Below are 17,825 nucleotides of genomic sequence, written 5' to 3'. Positions count from 1 at the left end.
TATACACTGATACACACATGCACCTTATCACACTAACACCCACATATTTCAAACTCTTGCACATTGACCCACAACTATAATTTTCACACTTAATCATTATTTGTCCACTTATAAAATGTTAAAATTTAAAAGAAATTTTCAGGCCTCTACACTCCCAGCCTCCAATTCTCATATTTCTCCTTGCCCAAACGTGGTAACGTAAAGAAATTAATTTCTTTAGCCATTAAAGCTTGCACCGTCAAATACATTGTCTAAATTGCTTGTGGCAACGGTTGTCACGTCAATATCTTGACTATTGGGGTTCAAAGTAAAACATTTGAAACTTTTGGGCTTGGACTCAATAACTTAAGGCCCCGTTTGATAAAAGTTTTGAGGGATGGAATTGAATTATGAAGGTAATGGATTTCCTAATACTTTGTTTTGTTTCACAAAAGTTTGGGGGATTGCTAAGCCGATGGGATTACGAATCCCCCAAAATGGGATACTACAAATACCCCATGGGAGATGGTATTAATAGTCTGATCTCAACCCATTCTTATTACCAATCCCTTCTCATTATCAATTTCTTCTATCAATCCAATCCCATCATCTAATCTCATTTCAAACAAAAATGATATTAATAATCTCATCTCAAACAAACATATTCATTGCTAATTCCTTTTCATTATCAATCCTTTCTCATTATTAATCTCAATCATAATTTCATCTCCCACCCATCTATCCCTGTTACCAAACGGGACCTATGAATGTACGGAATTTGACTGCACACCCTTTTTCCCTTGAAGATAACAGCTGATAAGGATAGTATTAAAGAACCTCTTTTGTTTGTTTTGAACAAGGAACACAGACAATAGTTTTTCCTCTTTACAACGTCACTGCCTTCTTCCTCGGGCCAACACTTAGAACACGGCGAGGATGGATCTCGCAATTTCAGGCGGCGCGTGTGGTCCACTCTCTTGTCGGATCGTCGCCGCGTTTGCACCATTGACTTCGTCTCGTCAAGGAGAAGCTAGTTCTGGGATCAAAACCGATTTTTGACAAGTTTCGATTTCTGACTCGTGAACGAAAGCTCTCAGTTCTCGACGAAAATACCAGCAGATTCGTCTCCCGGGCTATGATTATGGAATCGAAAAGTGAGTTTCGACCCTTTCTGTTTTTTTTTTTTCTCAGATAGATGTTTGGAAGAAAACAGACAGTCGTCGTCTCATCGGAGTCACCGGATTGTCTTTCCGGCTTTGAAAAGCGAAAGCTATATGTATCATTGATGGGAGGGGGAGATTTCTCACACATAATAGTAAGCACACTTTTATTAATAAAACACACAAACAATTACAAAGCTCTCACTCACATCTCTCTTTTTTTCGCTCATTCAACTCTCATACATTTACAATACAGATTATAAGCCTATTTATAGGCAAAGCTATACACTTAATTGATAAGCTTACATTTATTGAAACACTCACAACATCAAATACGTAATGGCGAAAATCTTCATCTGATATTTGATTAAATCTTTCCACTTGCTTTGAAGCTTATAGTTAAGCCTCCAAAATAGCAGTTCCCAAACGTGGGAATCATGCTTACTATTTCAACAGCCGGGAATAGGGGAGCCATTTCCACCGCCTGATGTGGCTTCTGGTTCCATAGTTGATGTGGGAGGAATTGCACTAGGCTCTGGTGGGTGGTAAAGTGCTGGATTTTTCAGCATCATAACCTGGGACAACAAAAGAACTCTTTAAACTCTAGAGAGAGAGAGACAGAGAGAACTTCGAAATAAAACCTGTGACGGTACCAACTAAAATACAGCCCATATACAGATAGATGTACTTACAATTGGATGACTCCCAACCTAGAACCATCTTTTCGCGGTCGAAAACGATACGGTAGCCGGTCATGAAGTTTTCTGCATTGGGATTAAAGATTAACATCTTTTGGAACAATTCCAGAATGCACTTTTATACAGGCCGCAATTGGCAATGAAGCAAAGTGCACTACCCTTGCTACTATCAACATGATTTTTGACATAGATGTAGTTCTCGAATTTTTTTAAAACATGAATGGTTCCGGTCATCAAAGTGGGATCAGGAAGGGACCACAAAAGGCAAAAACTGGACGGTCTAGTCGTTTAGGGACTGCAGTCTGCAGAGGAGCCAAACCCGTCTACGCATAACATTCAAGTAGATGCATAATCCAGAATGCCCTTTCGCGAAATAGAAGTACTTCACATCAATCCGTAGAAGAGAAATTCCAACAGTGCAGCAGTAACATTCATAAATCGAAATAAATTCACTCAAGTACTGGGTACATGCAATGTAATAATAAACCAGATCCAGACACTTACGTCCAATGATATTTATGTCTCCACTTTTGATGATAGCCAAACAGTATAAGTAACCTTCACCCTAAGAATAATGAACACGCATTTCAGTCTATTCCCAGAGGCAAGACTAGGATAATAAACTACAAATAAGTCGAATCCAATTTATTTTGTGAGAAGAAAAGTCAATATCACCTCGATAGAAATTGTTACTATCGGACGAGTAACGTGGAATTGTTTACCGCCTTTCATGGTTAAATTCAGCGATGAAGCATTAAAGCTTGTCTGATTTGCACTGCATGACAGAGAGAATCAGCCCTTGATGGTTTCAAAAGAAGGTCACAAGAACAAGGTCACTATCGAGTCGAACTGACCTTAGATCATAGCAATACTCAAAAGGGATCCTGTCATCAGATGGATGCCGTTTTTCTTGGGCCTGGGAATTGAACTGCAGGACAGCGCAACTTAGTAAAAGACCTTAGATCATAGATAATGCAATTTTTTATTCAAACTACTTACGCTCTCAGAGATAGCCGAATAAGCAGGGTCGTTTAAGTATGTGAATGAGGTACCAGAGTCGAAGATTGCACCGAAACTGATATCAGTGACATTATCTCCCAAACTAACTTGTGTCATGCTAACATTATAAGTTGGACTGGCAAGAAAGTTCCAAAAAAGAATAAAATTGTCAGTACAAGTGCGTGATTTTTGGTCACAGACAAACACGCGACACAGCATATAAGTTGAGATTAGGAGCATTTTCATCAGGATTCACAACTGTAGAATGGATCACATACTGTGTTTGGTTGAGATTGAATGGTGTCTCTCCTTGTTCTGTGGTGATTTTATCTCCAAAACGAATTCTCCCAATTCCATCAGGTCCAAAACACATGGAGAAAGAATTTGCAGCAAGCCCTTCCTTTGCCAAAATGCTAGGAACGGATATGTTATCCATACCGAGCCCAAATAGACCGTTCAGGGCCGCACCAGTCAAAAATGAACCTGATTGTACCAAGCCACAGCTGCAAGGAAATAACACTCACGTGTCATAACCAAAGAAGAAACTCTCACGATCAAGAATAAGTTGGTACAACCCCTGTCAATATCGGGGGGAAGTTAATTCCAAATCCACTGATGGGTATTGCAGGAAATTTTTTATGCAACTGTGGCTTCAGGTTCGAGCAAAAACAGTGGATTACCTCATCATATTTACCACCCCAAAAATTGCTATTTTGAAGGGAAAAATAGTATTACCCTCTGAATGTTGATTTGAAATTCAATGACAATAACAACAACCTCATATTATTCACCACAAATGAGATCAAACGTCACTGATATTGTCATTAGCCACATAGAGGTTTACAGTACTAAATATCCAAGAAGCTCTTAACAACAAAGTAATTCAAGACATTACCCACCCAAATGTAATCCGTGCATCAACCGATGTTAATCGACTGTCATCTGTAGTTAAGTGCAAGGTATCCTCTACCAAGATCCCAGTAGATGAAGTATTATCAGAAAGATATTGAACTTTATAAGCGCAAGTATTACTTTCTGACAAGCATCGTCCTTTTTGTCCACAAAAGGTACTGTTGCACGAAAGTTTCGTGCTCGTTGATGATTTATTAGGGCTGTAAATGTTCAGGTGAATTTCCTGTTTCACACAAAAAGGATAGAGACGTAATCCTAGTATCAAAAACGATATGTATTCAAATAAAGTCCTCGCATTTCCATTTTTGCATCCGTGGTTGAAATTTTCCAACCAGGAATGAACTGGCTTAAAATTGAAAGAGAAACTACATACTTGTCCAGAGCTTGTCACCAAAGCATGAACGCAACGGGTGCAGTCACAGGGCAACCAAAACAGGTCGCTTCCGGTGTCGAGTGCCACAAGAAACCATAAGCCCGGGGAGCCCACAGAAACATTGGCATAATGCAAACTGAAATTCCAGAGAAAACAAATACTTTGTGATTATCTAAACCTGAAATGATCCCAATTCAACATCACATTCACCGAACTGGCCCTTTAAACAGATAAGAAACATGAGATTCTCAGATTTCTTCTTTCTATCAAGTCCACAATGCTGAAATTTTTTATGTCTCCACTCTACCCAGCACAATTTTTTGTCTTTTCGAAGATAAGATTGCAAAGTCCAAACCAGTGCATGATATTCCTTTCAGTCTCTCTGTGTTGAACTAATAGATGTTTAGTTTCCTCCTAGTTTCCAAATCTGTTCTTATAAAAGAAAAAAACAACATTATTTTCAAAACTGCTATTGTCATAACCAACTAGGGCAAGTCTAGTCGGCCACCCTCACTACTAAGGGATCAAGCCATCAAATCTTTCCGAAGGCAAGAATCAATTATTTGTACTCCTGTATAGAGTGTTTCATTGTTAGTTAATTTCTTCTCAGTATGATGCTATTTCTTGGACTTGATTTAGTTGTTGCAAACAGACTAATAGAGCGTCACGTTACTGTAACTCTTCAAATGTATAATTTTCATAACCATTAACATAGAAATAAATGATAATACAAACTACTTTATTATCACATGCTATTAAAGAATCTGTTCGGATGGAACCTCACCCAGAAAACACTCCAGAATTCACTATATAATTGAAAAATACGGCAAAACCAATCTTAGAACCCAACAAAAAATACAAAGACCAAGGTGAGTTGCCGCCCACCCCCCCCCCCCACCGGCCCCACCTCCCTTTCCCGGAATTACCCCCGCCTCTCTCTCTCTCTCTCTCTCTTCCTTTTCTTTCTTTCTTTCTTTCTTTCTTTCCAGTTTCCTTCTTTCTTTCTTTTTTTTTCCTTTTCTTTCCAGTTTGATTTTTATTTTCATTTTATTTCTTTTTCTTTCTTTCTAGTTTGAATTTTTTTTTCTCTTTAATAATAGGTTCAAGTCTAATTCTAGGCTTTGTAAAGTAATTAAGAAAAAAAAAATGTTTCAATTGATCATGTTTATACGACTGTTTTATTTTTCTTTTTTTGTTCTTTATAGATTAAAAAATATAGTTACGAAAATAAGTGTTTCAATTTTCAATCCGTTTGAACCAATGCAAAGATGTTATTTTTCTGATCATTTCATCCTAAATGGTCGTAATAAATTTTTGGCTCCAAGGCATTTCAATGAACACCCTAACCCTAAGAGAGTCCTGAAACTAAATAATGAGTCTTAGGGTGCTCGTTGAAAGGCCGTGAAGCAAAAAATTCATTAAGATTACAATTAGTGTTCGGGAACTAATTAGAAAATGTATTTTGCAAACGACGTACTAATCCAGAATATAAATGTTATATTTAGGATTACTTTTTTTTAACTATAGTACAATTTAATAAATTTGTTAACCATTATTTAGCATAGATCCTCTTAACTGATTCAGTAGTATGGTGCTTCAAATCACGTTTCTACTCCATAGGATTGCAAATGGCTATTTTTTTTAAAACTAAAACGGAAACGTTTTAGGGGCTTCGTAGGGGCTACTGTGCCAATGGGGACAGCAGAGCCCTCGGGTCCCCCCTACTTTTTAATTTATTTTTTTATTTAATTACTTATATCTTTTTATTTAATTTCTATAAATACACCCTTTGTATATTTAAAAATATAATTCAAGAATTAAGTGCTTTAATTTTCAATTCAGTTAAATCAGAGCAAAGATCGTTTTTTTATTATTTTATTTTAAATGGTCATAATGAATTTTTTGGTTTAAGGCCTTTCAACAAACACCCTAAAACTCATTATTTAGTTTCAAGACTCTCTTAGGGTGTCCATTGAAAAGCCTTGAAGCCAAAAATTTATTACAACCATTTAGGATGAAATGATCAGAAAAATAATATCTTTGCACTGGTTCAAACGAATTAAAAATTAAAATACTCATTTTCGTAACTATATTTTTTAATCTATAAAGGACAAAAAAAAAGAAAAATAAAACAGTCGTACAAATATGATCAATTGAAACACTTTTTTTCTCTTAATTACTTTACAAAGCTTAGAATTAGACTTGAACCTATTATTAAAGAGAAAAAAATTCAAACTGGAAAGAAAGAAAAGGAAATAAAATGAAAAAAAAAAACCAAACTGAAAAGAAAAGGAAAAAAAGAAAGAAAGGAAACTGTAAGGAAAGAAAGAAAGAAAAGGGAGAGAGAGAGAGAGAGAGGCGGGGTAGATCAAAGAAGAAAGCCATACTATCCCAAAGACCGAATCCGATAAGTATCGTTCCCGCCGAGAAAAGTAAGCGGAGCAGACGGGGCGGTGGCGGCGAGCTTCCGTTGGCGAACGAGGCGGTCACGGTGGGCCATGGCGGCATAGAATTCTACACTCCCCATCTCCGGCAGCCCGTCGGCGTCCAGAATTCGCTTGACTTGATCGGAGTAGCGGTGGTAAATATCGAACCCGAAGTTACCTAATCCGTCGGAGCTCTGCGATTCGTAAAGTATTACTGATAGAGTGGTGATTAAGAGGAAGCGATAGTAGGAGAGGTGGCCGTAAAACGCCATGGTTATGGCCCTTCCGGAGGGAATGAGTAGAAATTGTGTGAAAAGAATATGATCAGGAATTTGATAACACAAATATGTGTGTGTGTATAGGAGGTATATATGCATGTGTCGGATCAAGAAGAGACCACTCGTGGTGAGCAGTCAATTTGCCCAATAAAGTTGGCAGTGGAATTGAGTGTGACTCATGTCGCATGAAGGACCCCACCACCAACTCTTCAAATTCTCCGTCCGTCCTATTTTTGATAGTTGTATTGTGCAATTTTCGTGAAAAAAAAAAAGTATCGTTCATAATTTCTTAAATTTTATTCACATCGAGTTAAAGAGTTAATCAATATCTTTAATTTGATGCAAATAAACTTGAAAGATCATGTACCTCTTGATGATGAAGCTTATTTCCAAACGCCTCACTGGCCGATCTTAACCCCAATGGTTATTTGGATACTTTGAGGTCATATCTAGTATTCATAGCTTGTCTCAATTTGGTACCGCTCTCGCCGTCGGCATCGAAACAATGCTCTACTCCTAGATGCCTAGGAAGGTAGCTCTGGGTTCGAGTGGCATTTCACCCCGAAGTATTTTATTTTTTAACCAAAAACTTCACCTCTTTATATAAGGGGCTATCATTTTGAAAATGGAGATAGTATTGTTAATTCGCTCGCATTCTAAATTCTCGTTTGCAAGTTTTGGACTGTTTTGCATTCATGTTAGGCTCATGTTCTCTCCCTTCTCCTGCCCTCATTATCTTGGATCCGGGGGCTCTGCTACAATCTTATCGAATTGGATTATGGAAATGAAAGGGAAAAGGGAGATGAAGAGAGAAAATTTTAATGTCACAGGATCAACCCCCAAATTTAATTGTTTGGTGGGTATACGTCATCAATCTTGTGGGCTTTGGAGTAGGTTAAAAGAACGAGCAGTGCTACGTGCACAGCAGCTGTACACAGACCCCGTTTTCTTCCGCCTCGGGTCGCGCAAAGATGATCGGAGCCGTTCATTTTGTGCAAAATATGTCGTTTAAGGTCTCTGTAAAAAATGAGCTTCGTTCGATATCGTTAGAGGCGTTAACAAAACATCCAAAATCACTTCAGAATTTAGGCCCAATCATCTTTGCGCAACCCGAGGCGGGAGAAAACGGGGTCTGTGCACAGCTGCTGTGTAGCAGCTGCTGTGCACGTAGCTTTTCTGTAAAAGAACAATGCAATTTTATCACCTTTCGGTGCATTAAATTGTTGCGTACAATGTCACTTCTCAATCAAAAGAAGTCACATGTTTGTCTCCATAAATGATACTCCCTCCGTCCCAATTTGTTTGTCCACTTTTTGACTTTTAAGTGTCCCAAAATATTTGTCCAATATGAGTTTGACTTGTTAAAATTTCCTTAATGCCCTTTCTCTTTCAAAAAATAATGCATTGGAGAATGTCCACTCCTATTTAATGCTAGGAAATTGAGGGGTATTCTTGGAAAATCAAAACTCTTAAAGAGCAATCATTATGTTTTCTTAAAAAGTTGGTTTTTCAAAAATGGACAAATAAATCGGGACGGAGGGAGTAGTAACATGATTGCACACATGTGCTTGCAGCAACATTTAGCTCTACAATCTAAAAAAAATTAAGTGTGAAAATTTTCACCCCGTTTGAATCGGTGCAAAAATCTTGTTATTCTGATCATATTAACAAGATCTTTGCACTGATTCAAATGAAGTGAAAATTTACACACTTAATTTTTTGAGACGGTTTATATATTAAAAAATATAGTTAAAAAATTAAATGCTTTAATTTTTAATCCGTTTGTACGGGTGTGAAAATCTTATTATTCTGATCATATTATTCTAAAGAGATATAATCAAATTTTATCTCTAGGGTTCTCATAATCATATTTCTGCTCTATAGAATTGCAAGTTGATGGTTAGGAATTTTTTTTAAAACCAAAAGGTGTCGTTTACCATGCTGGGTAGGGGCTACTGTGCCACCCGGGCGGTAGAGCCCCCGGATCCCATTATCTTGTATGCGCATTGATCTGTATCTGTATCATTACACACGATGGCCACACTATCAGGGACGAAACCAAAATTTTACCCTAGCAGTGGCAAAATGAGAAGGATTGGGGGATGCTGCCAAGCGAGGGTGCTTGGCAGCGGTGCCGAGTGACCGATCTGGCCGTTCATCTCGGCACGGACGGCTTGGATCTAATCCAAGTACATAAACGATCGGATTGACCGCTCGACAACATTGCCAAGAACCCCCGGTTGGCAATATCCCCGAGTCCGCAAATTAAATGTATACTAAAAAATGAATGCATTGCAATATGAATAGTCATCGACTCTAGGAAAAATTAAAATAACATAATAAAAACTATAGTAAATAATGTAAAGCAGCCCAGACTTGGTAACGTCTCTTTATAGTGGATATTATTGGTGATTTCGTATTCGTCTCCATCAATTCTAGTGTATAATGTGGAACTTGGCTCATTAAAAAATCTTGCAATAAGTATTTATTCACTGCTACTGACATGGCGCGCAGGGGAGACGAGCTATATTTCTGAAGAAGGGCGAGACTATACATTTTGATAATAAGTTTTTTTTTCAATGTAATAGTAATATTTTTTTAGAATCGTAGGAGGGCGACCGCCTCTACTAGCCCCCTCTGTCTCCATCATTACACACCATAAGAATTGTATTCTAAGAGCATGTACATCAGTTGATGTAAAATGCATTTTTAGCTATTTTGAAGTAGAAAACACAAAAAATTAGCCTGCAGCAGATGAGGTAAAAGGGGAGGCAAAATACATTTATGAACAGTATTTCGCCACTTTTACCTACGCACTATTCACATACCTTTCTTTTTTTATTGTTTCTTTCTTTCTCACCTCCCTCTTTTCTCCTCTCTTTTTTTATCTGGTGAAACGCATCATCGTCGAAAGTCAAAACCCTTCAGCTCGTCCGTCTTCAACAGAACTCGTCGAAACCCTTCACGCTTGGTTCAAGCAAATCCCAGAGTCCTACGACTTCCTCAGCGACCCCGAGTGGTGCACAAACACACAACTACAACACCCAGTTGTTTCAAAGAAATACGCCTGCAACGATCGATTTCGATTTCGAAACATGGTTTTCGAACGATTTGCGACGAAAGAACGATTCACGAAATAGTGGTTCTGTCACGACCCAAAACCTACATTGGAAGTCGTGACCAGCCAAGCAGGTGTTAAGCCGCCGAAGGCCTACCCATATTCCAGTTTAGAGATTTCTCACATCATTGTCATTTTAAACCATATAAGCAAAGTATGCGAAAGCGTAGAATAAATAACATAATCCCAGAGCTTCTAAGCATACAAGTATAAAAATTACAAACCATTAGACTACACATGATTCTTCACGGTTATTCTAGCACCCCATTTAGTCCACAACTTGCTATCAATCTTAACCTGAAAAATTGGAAAAATGTTTTCATAAGCCGAAGCTCAAATGAGAAACGTATACCAAAGTTACAAATTTGACCATGGAAATACCTCAATTAGTAAAATAATTCAAGAGCAAAGCAACATTTCAAATATTCTTATCAAATTTTCCAGTAACATGCATTTTGATCCATAAACTCATTTCTTTAGGCCAAAAGATGGACCATTTTCTTATTCTCTTTCACCTTTGCACATTCGAGCGATAATAATATTCAAAGGTACTTTTGCCAGTTGGTTGGGGAGTGACCCCATTGAAGAGTGGTAAGATATCATTACCCGGTGATGCCTGGCTACATCTCCTATCTTATTACTTCAAGCCACTAGTATCTTTATCCGTCCCCTAGCGTTCGGGACACCGTTCGAATGAATCATATTATCACGAGCATGTACTAGCAACCACTAAATTTCAAGTTTCCAAACATGTTACCATAGTCTAATTTAACTAAAACTCAAAAGGTTTATAAACCAGCCATCGCATGCATTGATATCAATTAAACCAAGTAGGAAGTTCAAATTCTATATTTTCGAGCAAAATCAAGCAATGGCATCTCATTCCAAAATTTGAGAAAATACATATAATTAAGGTATGCGCAACTCACCAAAAAGAAGTAGCGTATAGCTTTAACACGCGATCACTTCACTCCACAATACTTGCATCTAAACACATAATTATCGTGACAATTACTCACAAAATCACCTTTACTGCCAACTTAGCTAAAACTAGAATAGTATCATTTTATAACTTAGTTTCAGCCATCTTCCATGTAATCTATCTTAGGACAAAATTTCCAAGTTCAGGCTATTTTTCAATGTTCCAAGCTTGGGGTCGTTCCGTCATAACTAGAAGGCTAGGGTTGAATTGTGTCTTCTTTAATAGAGCAGGGGTTTCAATAGAATTTCTGGGAAAACCCCAAATTCCCTTCAGTTAACTCAATCAGTATTTTTGTTTCCGACTTCGATGGCCAGAAACGATTGGGTAAACAATACAGGCACCTAGATTTCTAATACTTCAGTTAGAGACTTAGTTATTGGAAATTTAGTGTTAATCATGTCGAGTTGTGATTTCGGAATTTGCCGAAAAGAGGAGTTTTCTATTTTGAGCAGATGGCGGAGCGAACCCGAGAGAAAGTGAGGAGTGCGGTGGAGGAGCGATGGGTTTGCAATGTTGTGTGTGATTTGTGTGTCTTGTACTATACATAAAATACACGTTTTTATGTAAATTAGAGAGTGAGAAGGTGAGATTACCAGAAGAGAAAGAAAAAGAGAGTTCAGCAATGGAGTCTTCCGACGAGCGACATGTTTGACGGGGTAGTAGCCGACTCCAGGAGTTCGTTCTTCTTTTTTCTTTTTTTTCTTCCTTTGCTCTCTCTTTGTAAATGGTGGAAGAAAACATGGGTGAGGTTTATATCCTAATTACTAAATGTAATTAACAAATATAATATCCTTATACGTTAATATATATACTTCGGTGGATTCAAAAGTTGAATCAACACCCATTTCACCCATGCATGCCACATGTCACCACAAAGCACCACGTTGCACCACGTGGCGCTTCGCGTCCGATCGTTGCTATTCTGGTCCGTTCGCGTACAAATTCCAGTCTCCAAAAATTCTCTTATAATTTCAACATAAACAAATAAAAATATGAGGATCATCGTAACAGTGTTCAATTTTCAAGAAAAAATCCTAACTTAAAATAACTCGTACAGTATATCAAATATAACTCAATTGTCCCAAAGTATTTAGAAAATTAAATCAGAATTCACACATTCATTCGGATAACGATATACTTCACATAGCCTAACTTACTATTAGAATTAAATTAAAGTGTTGAGTTCCTTTTCGGATCACGTGACTAGAATTTTAAAAGTCATAATTTTACAGGTTCGATTTCTCTCTCTACTGTTCGACGGAATCGATCTTGACGAAAGTCTTCAAACGAAGAAAGATTGGGTCCGGCGACCTCAATCTATGCAAACAATGGTTCAATTTTTCTCTATATTGTTCGTCGAAATCAATCTCGATGGAGGTCTTCAACGAAGAAAGGCTTGGGTTTGGCGACCACGATCTCCCAGTACCGACGAACTCGATCTATATATCTGCTACATTCGTAAAATATATACATATATATATATTTATATATATATATATATATATACTGCAATTTGTATTATTTTCTAATATTTAAATGGATAGAAAGAAAATTATAAAGAAGCTGCTGTGGTGCGGAAGTAAAAAATGGATAGGTAAAACAGAAATTTTACCTTTTTGAGTAGGTATTATATCTAGTGTTGATGTACATGCTCTAAGAAAGGACACACCGTGCGTCACAGGGGAACTTTATTAGTAAAGTACCTGAAATTTGTTGGTGGGGGGGGGAATAGTCGTACTCCCTAGGCAAAGCATAAGCTTCTGAATTGAATATGCTCTGTCTTTTATGGCCTACTAATGAAGGAGAATAAATTCTAAATTTGTGGGGGAAAAATAGGCGTACTCCCTAGGCAAAGCATAAGCTTCTGAATTGAATATGCTCTGTCTTTTATGGCCTACTAATAAAGGAGAATAAATTTTTTATACTGTCGGTGTAAATATTTATTTTTTTCAAATCAATTATATTGCACCACGTTATAAAATAGTGGTCTCAGTCAATAAAATATGACGACGTGGCACAATATAATTAATTTGGAGGAAACAAATATTTACTTTGAGGGGGGGGGGGGGGGGGGGGAATAGTCGTACTCCCTAGGCAAAGCATAAGCTTCTGAATTGAATATGCTCTGTCTTTTATGGCCTACTAATGAAGGAGAATAAATTCTAAATTTGTGGGGGAAAAATAGGCGTACTCCCTAGGCAAAGCATAAGCTTCTGAATTGAATATGCTCTGTCTTTTATGGCCTACTAATAAAGGAGAATAAATTTTTTATACTGTCGGTGTAAATATTTATTTTTTTCAAATCAATTATATTGCACCACGTTATAAAATAGTGGTCTCAGTCAATAAAATATGACGACGTGGCACAATATAATTAATTTGGAGGAAACAAATATTTACTTTGACAGTGTTGAATTCCACGAGAATAAATTCTCTCCGGGTTGAAAAACCCTAGTTTTCCTCCAAACTAATAATATTCTGCCACGTCATCAACCAAGAAATGGAAGAACCATGTGCTGTTTGGTTCGGTCCTCTAAACTTGGGGGATCCCGAGTCCCTGCAACGAGAAGAAGTCATTGCAAGCAGCAGCGCCCCAAAATGACGCCGTTTTGGGGCGAAACTGGAGTACTACTCATGTGGTCACATGATCCCCTCTGACCAAACTCTCTCTCTCTCTCTCTCTTCTGCGTTTTCTTCTCCAAGTGCTAAAAAATTTGTTCCCATAATACCCCATCAAGCAAAACTTTTTAGACCAAATCTTATACAGGAAAAGAATTTCGTTTGAGAAGGAACTAATTAATAATCAAGCATTTCTAAAAGAAGAGAGAACCAAGTGCACCGTATGTCTTCTTTACTTATCCAAAAAAACAGAGAGAGAGAGAGAGAGAGAGAGAGAGAGCCAACATGGAGATTTGAATTCGTAGATCAATTTTAGGTTCAAAAGTTTAGAAACCTAAGTTAGAAAACAGGTGGTCTTTTTTTGCTTAATCGAATCCAGAAATTTTTTTCCTGGACCAATCAATTACTAAGCTAGACTGAATCACAAGAACCCATATAAACCCAATCAAATATCAAGTCCAACACCAGTAAAGAAAACAAATCTCTAATTTGGTTACATTTAACACGGGATCCCCAAAAAGATAGAGATCAAATTCTTGTCATATTATTTTGTTGTACCGTAATCATCTTCTTCTGATAATTTATCAAAGGTTTACTCAAATTGCTTTGGTCCCTCTTTGATTATTGTTGCAGCTCACGTGCTTCTTGTAGGTGGAGGAAGACACTTGAAGAAGAAAATGAATTTAGGAAGACAGAGGAGAGACAGTTACCAAAAAAAAAAAAACCAGACAGAGGAGAGAGAGAGAGAGAGTTTGGTCAGAGCGGGATCACATGACCACATAGTACTCCAGTTTCACCCCAAAACGGCATCGTTTTGGAGCGCTGCTGCTTGCAGTGACTTCTCCTCACTGCAGGGACTCGGGATCCAAACTTGGGTTACACAACAGTACTACTCCTCCTACTAGTACTACTCCTGCCAGCCATTTCTTAACCAATCAAAAAGTTTTTTTTGTTTTTTTCCATTAACCGATCAAAAAAGTTTGAGTATGATAACTTTTTTTTTTCCGACGGCCCAAAGGTGTTCGGGTCAATTTACGTGCATCTCGACTATTTTTCTTTTCAGTCCGATCAAAGACAGATTATCTACACCGGAATTACGGGATCAAAAAAAAAACTTTGTTCATGTTATATGACTATAGAGTAAACACATGATTATGAAAGCCCTAGAGACAACTATTATTTATGACCCTCAAGTTAAAATAATCAAAAAAATAAGATTTTCACACCAGTTCAAATGGATTGAAATTTTAGACTGTTTATATATTAAAAAATATAGTTAAAAAATTAAGTGTTCTAATTTTCAATCTGCTTGAACCGGTGCGAAGATATTAATTTTTTAATCATTTTATCCTAAATGATCATAATTAATTTTTGTTTATAGAGCTCTCATAATTAAGTATCTGCTCTACAGAGTCTCAAATAAAAAACAGATATTTAATTATGAGAGCCCTAAAGGAAAAAAATTAATTATGACCATTTAGAATAAAATAATTAAAAAATAAGATTTTCGCATCGGTTCAAATCAATGTAGTCATACCATGAACAAAGTTTTTTTTTTAAAATCTCCTAGTTTCGGTATTGATGGCCTATCTTTGATTGAACTGAGGAGAGAAATAGTCGAGATGTGCATAAACTAATCTGAATATTTTTTATTGTCGAAAAAAAAGGGTTATCAATTTACACGCGTTAAAAAATAAATAAATAACTTTTCGATTGGTTTTTGGTTTGCAGGAGTAGTACTAGTAGAAGGAGGAGTACAATAGGTTTAACCCAAGTTAAAGAGGACCGAACCCTCAAGCACGTGATTCTTCCATCCTGGTGCAAGTTGATGATGTGGCAAGATATTATTGGTTTGGAGGAAAATAGGGGTTTTCCAACTGTGGCGGAGAGAAGAATTTATTCTATTCTTTCTCTTCTCGTAGGCGATTGAAAATAGTACTGTATTTAATTTTGAGCTTCTTTAGTTATTCAGTGTTGTTTATGATCCCCTCAAAGCATAAGTAATATTTATGAAGCAATTGAGAGGTTGGACTAACTTTTGGGGGGCTTTTTGTTATTTTGGAAAAATTGATTTTTGGAAAAAGACAACGGTTAAGTTTCTTTATGTTAAAAGACAGTGGCTGGCTAATGTGCAGATTTATTCTAACAAGGGTTTCTTATGATAGTCGGCAAAAGACCTAGTGGAGATGCTAAAACGATCAGACAACTTCGCATTTTAGCCCGAGCGTATGGACGTTTTGTTAACTCTATGAAGTCTAAAAAGTCCAAAAAGAAGTTCGTTACTTTGATTCATTGCTTGGTAGTCTCATTTAAACCGTAACTTTCTAAAGCTGAAATGAAAAAAAAAGGAAGATGAAAGGAAAAAGGCCCAACCAAATGGTCGAAAAAATGTTCACACCAACACAGTTGGAGACTTCGGGCGCGTTATTTATCTCACAGTATTTACAAACAATTACAAGAAGTATAATACTTTCAACACTAAATTGCTACAAAAAGAAAAAATTCAAACTCAGAATGGCAGAGTTTCATGTCTAAGAGACTCTCTCATTCTAGCTCTGTTTCCGTCCGAGGGGGGTCTTTACATCGGAGAGGCAGAGGCGAGACCGAATTTATCCGACAGGTTTGTTCGCGTAAAAGTCGCGAAGAGCTCCATCTGATGGGTGAACTGGACGTCGTGAACCAAAGGGTTACTGGTTCTTCCGGGAGGAGAACCCGAGTAGCAAGAGGGCGAGCATCCGGTGCATACCGATTCCCGTTCATTAGTTGTCTGCATTGAAGATCAATTACAACACTTGTTTTAAGGGGGAAAAACCAACAATTGTGATGTACTACTACTATTGAGTGAATCAAACCTTTTCAGAAATCATGCCGAGAATTCCGATTCCTTCGTCGGTAATTTGTTGGCTGATGACAATGAGAAGATTACTCAGACGGGTTTCAAATAATCTTAGAAAGGAACAAAATCCAGAAAGGCATTCATTTTCGTAGCATAACACATTTTGACATAGATATATAGCAACTCTATCTTTTTCTCCAGCTACACGACTCTAAATTCCAACATTTTTAGTACCAACTCTTTCGCAAGCAGAATACAACCTCACTAACCGCAACTAACAACGCTAACTTTCGCCGAACAAAAGAAAAAAGACATGCCATGCAGGCCGTGTTTTTTTTAAATCCCAAAATGGCAAAGATGCAACATGATTCTTTATGAGAGAATTATGTTAAAAATTCCGTTTGTATAACCTTGTTGAGGCTGATGCAAGAAAGTAAACCTGTGTTTGTTACATTTGAGGGGCTTGAGGAATTCAGGCACGGCGGATCCAAGGCGGCGCGGCTTCGGGCAAACTGGCCGGTCACCAGTAGCACTACTACCGCCTTGAAACCCATAATTGTATGGTTCTTGACCTGTATCAACAAGATTGCTTTTCACTGCTAAACGATGCATGTTTCTAGTTTTTTCCTATTTGTTGAAGTAAATCAAATTAAGTCGCAAGTGAAATATAAAAGGAAAAAGTGAATGTCCTAAACAAACATATAGTAGTAGTACCATTTATTATCCCCATTCACATGGCAAAGAATTGAAGACTAAAAGTTACTCATCAGCCACAAGCAAGAGAGAGAGAGAGAGAGAGAGAGAGAGAGAGAGAGGCCACAATGGATCGAAGATGGTGTCCAAGTGAAGAAGAAATTAATTGCATTTGCTTGGTTAAACATGGTTATAGGATGAGGATTAACTAAAGACATGGGTAAGATTTCCTTGCTTTTCTCCACTCACGTATTGCCTATATTTCATTTTGACCAAGTAACTCCTTATTTTTGTGATTGGATTTTTCTTTTTCCCCTATTGGACTTCGGGTTGGTATTGTGTAGTGAGGTGTACAGCGTCGTGCTGCGCACCTTCAAGCCATCGGATCGTGCATCCGACGACTTGAATCTCATCTCGACAACCAACGATCTTTCACACCACAGCACAATACCATCACCCAATTCAACATTTATATGGATAATATCTCTTGTATCGAATTTTTCACTTAAAATCAGGACGAGAATGATTATGAGGCACTTGAGATGTGATTAAATGAAAGTTAGCTTCATGCTCGTGGCGGGAAAGGTGTATTATCCGTGCTTCAATATTCAGACCTTGTTAATAATTTGTCAGCGCACAATTTAACTTATTCAGATAATTATGCATGGAAATATGAATTTAGGAGTAATAAATAATACATTCACTTGTAGAAATAATTTTTCTAAAAGACTCCGTATTGATCAAAATTTATA

The 17,825-nt window shown here is 37.4% G+C and overlaps 1 protein-coding gene and 1 pseudogene across 2 annotated transcripts; both read right to left on the bottom strand.

Moving 5' to 3' along the window:
* Window positions 1-1,278: 1,278 nt before the first annotated feature.
* LOC131299104 (aspartyl protease family protein 1-like) lies at window positions 1,279-6,900 on the bottom strand (annotated as a pseudogene).
* Window positions 6,901-15,897: 8,997 nt separating this feature from the next.
* LOC131299103 (uncharacterized) lies at window positions 15,898-17,352 on the bottom strand. Of its 2 annotated transcripts, XM_058324672.1 has the most exons (4): window positions 17,095-17,352; window positions 16,820-16,952; window positions 16,397-16,448; window positions 15,898-16,311 (listed from the first exon to the last, which is right to left on the bottom strand). In XM_058324672.1, the coding sequence occupies exons 1-4, from the start codon at window positions 17,108-17,110 to the stop codon at window positions 16,123-16,125; spliced, it is 390 nt and encodes a 129-aa protein (XP_058180655.1). In that variant the 5' UTR covers window positions 17,111-17,352; the 3' UTR covers window positions 15,898-16,122. The 2 variants fall into 2 exon arrangements, with proteins under 2 accessions (XP_058180655.1, XP_058180654.1); XM_058324671.1 differs by lacking the exon at window positions 17,095-17,352 and having other exon boundaries at window positions 16,820-17,088.
* Window positions 17,353-17,825: the final 473 nt, after the last annotated feature.

The sequence above is a fragment of the Rhododendron vialii genome, chromosome 8a, assembly GCF_030253575.1.
Source record: "Rhododendron vialii isolate Sample 1 chromosome 8a, ASM3025357v1".
NCBI lineage: Eukaryota > Viridiplantae > Streptophyta > Magnoliopsida > Ericales > Ericaceae > Rhododendron > Rhododendron vialii.
The sequence above is the reverse complement of the archived record's forward strand: the minus strand, read 5'-3'. Positions and strand labels throughout refer to the sequence as shown.